Source organism: Netta rufina (assembly GCF_964035555.1).
Source record: "Netta rufina genome assembly, chromosome: 12".
Taxonomy (NCBI): domain Eukaryota; kingdom Metazoa; phylum Chordata; class Aves; order Anseriformes; family Anatidae; genus Netta; species Netta rufina.
In genome coordinates, this window is record NC_140135.1 from 8384593 (window position 1) to 8397057 (window position 12465).

The 12465-nt window shown below is 40.8% G+C and overlaps 1 protein-coding gene across 1 annotated transcript in view; it reads left to right on the plus strand.

The window, feature by feature from the left end:
• The window catches only part of RNF128 (ring finger protein 128), a gene marked incomplete at its 5' end in the record, with an annotated part of 28078 nt that extends 16002 nt beyond the window's left edge, over positions 1 to 12076 (plus strand). The window contains 6 exon segments of the mRNA XM_084293942.1: positions 4243 to 4314; positions 4900 to 4982; positions 8575 to 8671; positions 9127 to 9295; positions 10654 to 10757; positions 10759 to 12076. Of these exon segments, the coding sequence (XP_084150068.1) occupies positions 4243 to 4314; positions 4900 to 4982; positions 8575 to 8671; positions 9127 to 9295; positions 10654 to 10757; positions 10759 to 10794 (561 nt within the window). The 3' untranslated portion in view covers positions 10795 to 12076.
• Between the last annotated feature and the right edge of the window lie 389 nt (positions 12077 to 12465).

Below are 12465 nucleotides of genomic sequence, written 5' to 3' on the forward strand. Positions count from 1 at the left end.
AAGAGTTTACTTTAGATTGAAAAATAACATTGACAAATGACATGCCAGTTCCACATGATTTCAGCTAAACTGAAATTAAGGAGCCTTAAAGTGCTTTTTACAGTATAAGAATCAAAGAAAGCTTCTCTGTCATACTAAAAATAAATAAATAAATAAATAATGTACTACTCTGTGGAAGTGAAACCCAGGACAATCCAGAATTGTTTTTTCAATTGTTTTTTTTTCGTACCAAGGCATCTAAAAATTGACCTCACAGGGATAAGATAAGCAAAGAATAACAAAAAAGTTCTTGTTAGTGAAGGTGAACTAGTAAAAAGGTGGCTCCGCAGTGTTCTGTTCGCTAGCTGACTGGATTTTCAGCGTATTTCTGAAGTCTCAAAACAGACTTTGAAACACTGAATATTAGTCAATCAGCTTATCAGTGTGCATGCTACATGTGGAACTTGCCTATCATCATTCAGCCCTTGAGAGACTGTCTGGACTTTAGTCTGTTATTTGGTGGAGTATTTTCTCCTCCATCACACAGTTGTCTAAGGGTTATGCATTATTCTGGGAAGTATCTTGAAGAAACAGTTGTGTTTTCATAGTAATTAATACAATATTTCAAGTATCTGAATGTATCCCTTTACCAGTGTTATATTTTTTTTGTAGCATCTGTGCACTTTGTGACCTTCCCTGTGGTATTATATTGCTATTCTATGAAGTCTGATAGTACAACCAAGCATTAGTCTTTTTAAAAAAAAGTCTGTATATTGCTTGAACCAAAAGAAACACTTCCTGATTGCTTTACAGAATGCTGTGATAAGCTTATTATGATAAACGATGGTAATGCTCTGTGGTCTGTTTCTAGTATCTTTGGGTTCTTGAATCCCAATTGCTTGCTAGGGGTCAGAGCAGAAACAGGGGTAACCCCTGTTTGAACTGGATGGTCTGAAGATGTTTACCATATTAGCAGTATGCTTTTTCATTTTCTTTGACTTGGGAAAAGTCTCCAGACTCCAGTGCTTTCAGAAGTCAGAAGCGATCTCTTGTTTTATATATAGTCAGGCTGTTGAGTACATTTAATCTTCACCATTTACCAGCAGAGCTTCTGTACTTCTTGATGTGACTATGTGCATTTTCTGGTGAAGGAGCTCTTCTCTCCTTGGTTTGATCACATATAACCCACATAAGGTCTGAATGCATTCTTTGCTGCAGAATTTTCTTGGAGGCAGCAGCTCTCTCAGCTCAAGCAGGAATTGTATACAAGTCAGGAATGTGAAACTGCAAACCTTACTTAATACCAAGTGACTATTGAGGAGAGCCAGTCATGTTATCTTGAAGTCCAAGTGAAAGCATGAGTTTAATAACACATCTATCATAATTGTGAATTGAAGTGGAGTTGTATTTTCCTCATCATGAACCAACTAGTTAAGCTGTTTACAACCAGCTATTTATTTGAATGAGTATTTTCTTCTGGGCTTGAAAATGAAGTGCCCACCTCTGCAGTCTATTAGGGAGGTCTGTGGGTGAAAAGAAAAAATGAGAAGGGAAGTACGAGAGGTGGCTTGCTACCTTTCTAGCCAGTGAAATGAGAAATGCAGTTCTTCAGTGTATGAGCCTTTTTTAATGCAGAATGGCGGATATTAATCTGTGGCCTGGTTTCAGATTTGTGCTCAAGTCTTCACTTCCAGTGATTTCATAAGAATTAGGTGTTGCAGCTGAGCACTGACCTAATTAATGGCTTTGAAGGAGAGTTGCTCATGTTGCTGCAATTCAGAGATATTTCTGTGGCAGGAGTTCCCCACCTCCTTAGAGCTTGCTGGTCTGCATTGCTGTGACTGTACTTGCAGGGGGCCCAGAAAGCACCCTTGTGCAGGATGGTTTGGAGACTAAATTGGCAATGAGGGACTAGGTAAGACTAGGGACAGCAAACCCACCCTTCACATTTAGGGGCCTATCTACTTCAACATGCTGCAACCCAGATAGCAGCCAGGATCTGACCTGCCTTGTAATATCTTAATTCTTTTTTTTTTTTCTTGCCTCAGCCTAGTCAGCTTCTTGTTTTTCCAGAGCTGCTGGGTTGAGGCTTTTAAAGTCATTAACACTGAATGTTTGCTCCAAAAACCTGGCTTCACAAAATGATTTGACATTCCAGGCTTGAGTATCCTGGATCTCTTGGTAGGCTGCTCAATAAAAGCTTCCTCTTGCAGCTTTTTGCCATCCCCCTGGAAGTGTGTTCTGCTGTACTTACCAAAATCAATGTTAAAGGTGACTTTGCCATCGGTGCATTTCAAGAACAGCAATTAAACTTGTGCCCAGGCAAAACCTAAAATATCGTTTTGGTAAATTATTAATCATACAGCCATTTGAGTACACTTAAACTTTGCTGTTTGCCAACAGAGTTTCTGCAGCCAGTTGGGTCATGTCAATATGTTTGGCCTGACATTAGATGCGTAGATTAGGTACTGTAGGAGGGAGTACGCTCCTAGATAGTTTAGTTCTTGATTTATAACAAGTAGCTGTGACACAGGTACTAATATTGCTGCATTCCTAGTCTGTTGATGAAGCTATGTTTGCTACTGAAACGTTTAGGGGCTGCAAGGTTTTCTGAGACAAGTATGTAGCTATTTCCCTGTGGCTTGTGTCTGAAACATTGACAAGGGGAACGCAATTCTAAAGTAGCATACAGAAACTTACACTAGTGTCGTCAACAGAAGCCCTTTACAAGCTCCGAAGAAAATTTGACCAGTTTTTGTTCTGAATAGGTAAAATACACATGAAAACCTGCTTGCATCCTTTACTTTAGGATCATGCGCATATCTTTCTTGATAATTGTTATAGCTATTAACTGTGAAGCTTCTGAAAGGATGCATATTGATGCCATATGTTAGAAGCCCAAAACAACATGGTATATCACTAAGTTTAGCTTCACCAAGGCTATGTAATAGGATTGCAGCAGACCATATAAATTAACTTGTTTGCTGTTAACTGCTTCAGCACAGGAACCTTTATGCAGTCTTGAATTACCAAAATTTGCTGAGTTTGTTAGGTGTCATCAGTAGCTCATCACCAGCTTGTTCCCCCTCTGCTTCTGCCACAAGCCCTGCACCTTCATCCCAAAAAAAGCTTCTTGTAGATGAAGTAAAATTCATTAGGGGGAATAATGCTGGAAAGGTAACAGCACAGTGTTACTGTTTGGAGCAGCTGAATCTGGAAGAGTTTTGGGGCAGCAGTGCCAGAGCTGCCTGACACACCTCCGTGTCCTGAGGCAATAAGAGCACTGGGAGGGAGAGGACAGTCAATTCTTGATGGTGGTGGAACAGCACCAACCTGTGACCTTTAAACAGAGATGCTGGCTCCTGTGCTAATTAAATGCTTTGCAGTGACAGCTGGACAGCAACAGTTGCCAGGCAAACTGGGCTTCTGCTCCTGCTCATCTCTGCTCGGCTGTCCTGACAGCACCAAGCAAATGGTGTGGAGGGGAATGCAGTTCAGCTTCCTCCTCTGCTTTCATTAAAGCTGCCTCATAAACCACCTGGGGCTAGTCATTTAATTTATTTCACAAGGTGGTGGAACTAGGGGAAAAATAGCTGAGGGTTTCTTTTTTTTTTTTTTTTTTTTTTCTCCCCTCGTGGTCCATGTTACTTTGAACCAAAACTGAGATAAAACTGCATTCTTCCATCTGACAGGTGTGGTCGGTGCTAGGAGGCTGCTGGCTCCTGAGCAGTTTGTGCTCTGTGAAACAGTCGTGGCAGAGGAGTAGTTCAGGGTATGCTGGTGGTAACTGAGCTGATGGGCAAAGAGCCTCGCCTTTCATCGTGGTGTGAGTCTCTGCCAGGATGTCATAAAATAAGTAGTTAAAATTATTGATTGTTGGACTTGATGTTCAGTCTTCTGTTCCAAGTTAATTTGAAGGTTTCTATTTATTTTGGCTAGGTCTAATCTGATCAAGGTATTATCTTACATCTTCTAAAAGAAGAAACCTTTGAAATTCCTGTGCTTTACGAGAAGATTAGGTCAAAACAAAGCATATGCAAATGCTTTGGTGTGTCATCCAGAGTCAATAACCATATGAGTATGTCCTGAAGCTTGTTTCATGTTTTGTCTAAATAGCATGTTCATGCTTACTTAGCTTGTTTCGATAACATCTAGGTTATAAAACCAAGGTGTCTAATGCAAGCAAACACCAGTAAGTATTAGTAACCATCACTTATGAGGGGGAAAAAAAAAGTGTTTAATGAGGACTGCTTTCTGTTACAGCGACAACTGAAGGCCGAAGCTAAGAAGGCCATTGGACAGTTACAGCTGCGCACCCTGAAGCAAGGAGACAAGGTATAACTCGTCTGCCATCTCCTGAGCGGTCTGGCACATGCTTTGCACAGAATGTAAAGCTTGGTCCTTCACACTGTAAAAGGTTGCAGAAGCCTCATGGAAACCTGTAACTGTGTTGTGGAGGTGGTTCCTCTTTCAGACCAAGTCCTTTTCAGGGGTGCAAGACTTCCAAATCTGCACTTACTTATAAATTTGTTTTTAGCTGTTTACTTGTATTGTTGAGTTGAGAGTTCTGAATTTTGTGGCATGGATGCTTAAAGCTAAACTAGTACCCCTCCCCAGCTTCACGGGCTGTTCTTGTGGTTAAAATTGGTGGTAGTGTTTTCCGAACCTCTGCAGTAGTGCCTGAAATAACCCAGTGATGGTTTGCAGCTGTATTTCTAAACCATGGGATTAAACTTTGAATGCTTCTGTTCAAACAACAGCTTTACTATGAGTAATCCATTAAAATGTGTTTATATAAGATTATATATGGAGGCTATTTTAGATTACTTTAGCTAGACCCCTCTGTCCTCAGTAAATCTGACTAGTTCAGAAGAAGCTTTCACAGTTGATTAATGCTGTAAATTCATTTTGCCGCTTTAGGAAACTGGTCCTGATGGAGATAGCTGTGCTGTGTGCATCGAGCCGTACAAGCCAAATGAAGTAGTGCGTATCCTGACTTGCAAGTAAGTTGTCTTCCAAACTGACCCTTAATCCAAAATAATGAAACGTGCCTCTACTGGTTGTTCCTTCTGCTGTGTTAACAAAGCTGATCAAGCTTCAATCAAGCTGTTGCAGGGCATGAATTCTTGAAGCTGTCAAAGTTTTTCAAATTACAGGGACTATGTAAATGCCCACTTGTATGAACGCAGGTTGTAGGGGCACTTTCCACTGTACAGCTTGGCTGAACACATTACTTCTCCAGAAGATTCTAGGGCTTTTTAAAGATTTCTTCCTCTGCTGATTGTATTGGGTTTATATGGCAAGTTTTTGGTAGTGGGGGCTGCAGTGGTTGCCTCTGTGAGAAGATTCCAGAAATTGCTGTTAGATAATGGCCACTTTTAGCTGGCTCCAAAGGGACCTACTGTTGCCCAGAGCCAAGCCAATAAATGATACTGTTTCTGCTCTGTGAGAGCAGATTTAAAACAGGGGAAAGAAAAACTACTGCATAACAGCAGCTGGGAGAGCACAGGTTGAGAACCAGCCCTGCAGAGACAAAGGTCAGCACAGAAGGATGGCAGGAGGTGCTCCAGGCACAGAGCAGCAGTTTCACTGCGGCCTGTGGAGAGGCCCCTGGTGGAGCAGGCTGTCCCCCTGCAGCCCATGGGTCCCACATGGAGCAGATCTCCACGCTGCAGCCCGTGGAGGAGCCCCCAGTGGGGCAGGTGGATGTGGCCTGGAGGAGGCTGCAGCCCATGGAGAGCCCCCGGGCCAGAGCTGCAGCCCGTGGAGAGGAGCCCACACGGAGCAGGGGGGCTGGGGGGAGCTACCGCCCATGGGGGACTCGTGCTGGAGCAGTTTGCTCCTGACAGATGGACACCGTGGTATAGAGCCATGTGGGAGCAGTTCTTGAAGAGCTGCTGCCTGTGGGCAGCCCCTGCAGGATCAGTTTGGGAAGGACAGCATCCCGTGGGAGGGACCCCATGGGGAGCAGGGGCAGGGAGTGACCGAGAGTGGCAGAGATGCTGTGACATTGACTGACCACAGCCTCCATTCCCCTGCACTGCTCAGGAGGAGGACTATGTAGAAAGGGTGGATTGAGGGGTGGGTGTTCTTAGTTTGTGTTGTCTCACTGCTCTAGCTTGTTAGTAATAAGTAATAAATTTTATTAATCTTCCTACTCTGAGTCTGTTTTGTCCATGACAATAACTGTTGAATGATCTCCCTGTCCTTATTTCAACCCTTGAGCCCTTTTCATCATATTTTCTCCCCCTTTCCCTTAAATGAAAGGGAGTGAATGGTTATGGTGAAATGCAGCTGGGCAGCTGAGTGAACCACCACATGGGTGTATGAAAATGATAACTCTAAATTGCAGATAACTGGTGAAACTGCACATTTCTTGTCACTCAATTTCCTGTTTACTGAGAGGGTCATGGATATCAGTCTGGTAACCTAAACTTGTTAAACCATGCTAACTTCTATAGTTTAGAAGAAAACACTTGATTCTTGCATGCCTCTTCTGAAATAAAGGCCAAAATAGAGCTATAGCAGTTTATTCTTCTAGAATTTTCTATTATTGTATCTCATTGTGCTCCTTTGAAAGCCTGGTATACTACTGTTTAATTTTAATAATTCCTAAGATAAGTAATGAAGCCTTTTCAAGGTTTAAGGAAGTTTGTTCTGTGTGAGTTCTGTGTGCCTGCTGAATGGGACTGCTGCGTCAAAGCTAAAATCAGAGCTAAAGTACTCAGGTGAAATACTGTGTGAACTGCACAAATTTGATATGAGAAGAATGTGCTTTTACATGGGGAGGGTTATGGAAAAGCACTTAAAGTTCTGATATAGAAAATATCCAGTTCTGAAGAATGGAAAAATCAGCTCAGATTTAACAGTGACAGATAACACTGCTCAGAACATGCAACAGCTGCAGGAGATATTACAGTTTTGTCAAAGCTCTTTGTTTACAAGTAGTAGGACTTCTCAGCTGGTTTGATATCGAGGGGTTGGGCTGGTAAGGTGTTATCAACAAACTTCCTGGATGTAATGCATAGTATTTAGAATAAAACAAAACTGAGTAAGCTTTCAGGAATGTCTTAATGGTTATTAGGTTGTCTTGTCATGTTTGTGCTAGTGGGTAGTTCTGTATAGTAATGAGTTAAGTGCCATAAGTATAGAGGCATTTAGAGAAGTCAGTTCTAAGTATCTAAAGCCTGTCATGTTAGCTCCCTATAAAGCCTCCTGATCTTGATATGAATTTGTAAAAACAAAGCATGATTTACTGGCTTAAGAGGAGAGTGACTTCTTTCGAATCTATTGTTTATAGATGAATGTTATACTGTGTTTTGCTCTGAGGCTGCTTTTAAATGTATTAAAATGTATTTGTTTAAATGTATTTGTCTCATTCCTCTTTGGCCCAAGTATCTCTCTAAATGAGACTAGCTTAAGATGACCATGTTTGCTTGATGATCTCTGCCAATATCAACCATATTAAACTCTCTATAAACTGATATTTACTGCAAGAATGTACTTGATGTTGGTGGTCAGCCACAGTGATGAGACCCTCCTTGTTAAGAGCATTTAACTATCTATAAATGAAACAAGGAAAACAAGCAGTTGAATGCTCCTGTGAGTCACATCAGTGGTATCTGAGTATTTGGGGCGTATATGTTTGTATGTGTTTGCAGAAGGCATTCTTGTCCAGATAGTCAAACTAGGTATTTATAGCAGGAGAGGTATACCGACCTAAGCACAAGTTCTTAAAATTGTCAGTCATCAAGGAAGTCTTAGGCTGTAGTACACACGTTTCATTGGTACAGGTGGAAGGAAGTGACATTTATGTAAGCTGAATTGGAGAATTTTCTATCACGCTTAGGTGTAGGACACTGAACGCCAAATGTGGTGAACTCGTCACTTGTTTCATAATAGAGACCTGATTAACATTGAACAGTGCCTGTCTGCCTTGCTGTTCCTATTCAGGCAGAAGGAACGGGCAAATTACAGGATTTCAAGTAGTCTGTCTGAATCTGTGTCCTAATTCAGACCCATTGTGGAACTGAGTATCTTCATAGAAGCAAACATTTGCATCTGTAGTGGCTGAACTATATTTAATTTATTGTGTATGCGGCCTGCCAAATATCCACTTGGAATACACAATGACTGTATAGGCAAAGTAAATGTGTGGGAGTGTAGTTTATGTTGAGGATGTAACCTGGTGAGTTTTTTTTCTATGTAGTTTTAACGGAAGTGCTATTTAGTCATGTATCTGCATGACAAAAGTTGACCTTGAAGTTAATGTTGGTGTCAATATTTGCATTATTTAAAGTATCAGCTGGGAATCCATTGTACAGTGATTAAAAAAAAAAAAAAAAGCTTAAGACTGATGTAGCAGAGATAATACTGAATTTTAGCAAGCTGGGTAGAGAAACCAATTACCATAAAACAGCTACAGGTTGAGAGACCAACCAGCTAGCTGTAACTTTCAACTGTAAATTCTGGCAAAATAAGGCAATTCATTCTAGAATGAATGAACTTTCAGTGTTTGTAAATAAGTCTAGTTGCTACTACATAAATATCTTTACTGATGTGAAACATAACTTGGTGGTTATCTTCTTCCACCAGCCATCTCTTCCACAAGAACTGTATTGACCCCTGGCTTCTGGAGCACAGGACCTGCCCAATGTGCAAGTGTGACATACTCAAAGTTCTGGGTGTTGAGGTAAGTCAGTCTTTCCTGGTGGTGGATGCCACTACCAATATTACGCTATGATAAATAAAGAATTGCTCGTGTGTTCTGCCTCTGATCTGGGCAAATGCCAGAGGAAGATGCCATTGCCAGTGCCTGACCCTGTCTGGAGCAGCTAAAATGTACGTCAGAGTTTGTCAGGGGATGGACACCTGCACTGAGTGGAAAAAGAACCTATTTTCCTATTGCTGGCCAATAAAAGGGAGGAGTTAGTTGAAGAATGTGGAAACTGCATCCGAACTTCTCATTCTAAATACGCAGTAGCTGGTTTTCACTTATGATGCTGAAGGTTAACCGCAGAGCTTTTTATTTATTTGAAATCTTTGAGTAAAAGTCCACAAGACTTCATTCCCTGAAGACATTCTTTTTCTGGAAAGATGTATACTCCTTCAAAGCTGTAACTTAAGCATTTTCTCTTTTTTGTAAAGGTGGATGTAGAAGATGGGACAGAGTCTGTGCAAGCTACAGTATCCAGTAGGACATCAAATGTCACTTCAATTAATGAAGAGGATAGTCGTAGTGAAACTGCGTCATCTGGATATGCTTCTGTACAAGGAGCAGATGAATCTGTTCTGGAGGAACACGCGCCATCAGAAAGTAAGCATATTGCTTCATCTGTTTTGCTGGATTGCATTGCCCTTCTATTGATTGTGCTGTGATTTAGGGTGTTTTTTGCCTTTATAACAGAGCAGTGCTTTAAGAGTTGTCTGCAAAACAAGGTGTTCATCTTTCCTGTGTTTTAGCACTTGGCTCTGACACTTTTTTCAAATGAGCTACAATCTAAACTTGAATTAAAGATAGAAGCTTAGGAAAAGAATAGTTGAAAATCACAGGCTTAATACTTGCAGGCCAAAGGGAATTTATGAAGATGTTCCTTCTCTTGTCTTTTTGGAGATTACATTTTGGATGAGTGAGTGTTCCTTTGCCACCACATCTATCTACTTCAAGTGATTAAATACTCAGAAAATCTTTAGGAAGTCTGTCCAGCTTTAGCATAAATGATGCAAAACCAGAAATGACACGCTTCCTGTTGAAGTCCAGATTTTGCCAAGGCTGAGTCATCCTTGAACACCCTTCAGAGTGTTTTAATTGCAAAAGACGATTAGCATTTCCATATGTTAATATTTTAGCATCTTTTGTTATCTTTTTGAACAAGAGCATATGTATCGAAAATGCCTCTAAAATACTCAACTCTGCCAACACTCTCAGTGCTTCTGGTTTCTTGTTTTTAATTGAAAGAGATTCCAGTTATACAAATTAGTGTAATTATCCTGGATTGTGGAGTTCCTCTTTCCAAGGCAATAAGCATGGAGGCTTTCAGAGGTGAAAGGGATGTTGTGGCTGTGTAGCTCTCCTGTTGGATGCCTAGCTGATATAATAAAGTGTGGGATTTGCTGCCACCTGTAGGACATGATGCCCCAGCAAGTGAAGCGTGTATGGAAGAGCCCTGTTCAGGCACCCCAGCTGAACAAAGGGCACTTCTTATAAGCTAAACATCAGAAGCTGAAATTGCATGCTTATAAGTAAATGAAGTGGTGCTGGGCTTGCTAGATGGCTCAGGCCCTCGTGTATTCTCACCTTGAGTGGCAAGGACAAATACTAATGTCAGCCTAACAAAAATACTGTGTAGGGAGAAGGCCATCTTCTCTGAATTGCCATGTCTTCCACTGTTTATCCTGAGCCAAGTATCTTGGAGTCACTCCTGATGCCTGTCTTCAGTAGCCCTAAAGTCACCTGAGAATTGTCTCATTTGTTTTTTTGGTGCTTCACGCTGCCTTCTGGCACTTGCACACACAACCTATGATTGCTCAACACTAATGAGATCTAACTCCAAAGCCTAGAAAAGACAACTACAGTAAGCTTTTGGAAATAAAGCAAGCATATTTTGCTTTAAGGTAGTAGAACTTGCCAGTAATGCTTTTTAACTTGTCTGTTCTTGTTTTTGTTCTGGATAGATGATAACACACATCTTGTAAATAATGAATCCCAACCTTCAGCTGTGAATGTTCCACCCCTTGACAACCCAACTTTTGAGGCAGATGAAACGCAAGTTCATGAAGTCAAGTCCTAAGAACATGCCCAGCAACATGGTGTAAGCCTTCTGCAAGGAGCTGCCTACTGCCATTACGTATATACCAAACATTGTAAGAATCCAGTGGATGACTGTAGCAGCAATGTTGCCTTGGAAATGCTGAGATCAAATAGATTTAAATCATGATTATATGGTTTGCAATTCTTAAAACTGCATCTCCCATGTGGAATTTAGTTTTAGCACTCTTCAGATAAAGCTGTCTTAAATATAAAGAAAACATCAGATTATAACACTAAAACAAAAGTTCCATCTTCAGCAAAGCTTCTCTTCAGCATTTGAATTCCTTTTATAAGGAGAAGATTCTTTATGTAGTAGCTGTCTCTACTGGTAATTGTTTTGACTTGTTTTTTGTTGTTTATTGTTTTTAATTCAAGTGGATTCTCATTGTAAACAAATAGATTTTGATCTGGTCTAATTCTTATTTACCAGACACAGTTTTTCAGTTTAAAGTTAACTGTATTTAATATTTCAGTGCACTAATTTGGTAGGAGAAAGTACGAAGTAATGTCTGTCAAACCGGATTTTTCCCACAGTGTCTTTGGTTATCTGGTGAAGAGATTGACTCTTGTCCTCTCCACTCCAATCTAACTACCATACAATTCCTAAAGGGAAAAAGAGGGCTTCAGGCTGACAGGCCAAATCTGACTTGCACAATACTGTAAAGGGAACAAATGCAGGAACTTTTCAAACCTGTTGATACTAGTCTGAAAGATCCTATATTATTTTTGGAGTTCTAACCATCTCTAGCAGCAGCAATATGCAAGAGTCTTGGCTTTGTGGAAGTCTGGGATGACTTCTGGAAGACTTGAACTGAAGACGAAAAGGTAGATCCTTCTGAAAGGATCTGCTGTGTCTTGTTCAGGCGACACCTAGGAAAGAACCCAGTCTCTGAAAAATGGTGGACTGTTGCTGTGCTGTCTTGCATGTGTGCTGAAGCTGATGTCCTGTAAATGTAATGTGATTGGAAAAGTTTTCTGCTATCTGTGGGGAGTTGGATGGGGGCCGGGGAGGAACACTGGATACTTCAATACTAAGTTTAGGGCCTTGCCCATCAAAGGTAACTGAGGACATCTTACAGATGCACTTTATTTTTTTATCTCTGTAACTATGGTTTGTTTCTAATGTTAGCAGAGCTTTGTCTTAAAGCCCGCAATAAGGTACTATTAACTCTGCAGGGGAAAAGCAATGCCTTTTCTTATCTATAGTATAATTAAGAATGTTGTAAATATTTAATGATTTGTATTGAATTTGAATATGAAAATGTAAATAAAACTATATTCTGATGACCTGTTTGTCTGACACTAAATCCTGAAACTGATTTGCTGTTGCGAGGCCAAAAAGCACCAGTGCTTGTTCAAACTATTTGGAATAAGGAGTGCTAATTATGTGTAGGATGCTTCCATTACATGGATTAAAATTTTGCTGAGGGGCTTTGAGCCCAGTACTCAATATACAAGAACAACAAGCACGTTAGGACAGGCCCTCGAAATTAAATAGCCAAGAGGTGGGTGTGCTGGCAGGGTGGGGGTAACACAAAGGGCATGTTGTCTTGAATTCTATCCTCTTCTTGTGTTTGAGACTCCCTATGCCTGCCACAGCTTTGTTTGCTGAGCTGCTTGATGTAGTTCTGAACTACTTGTTTGTGCATGGATCAGCACAAGGCAGTCTTACTCAA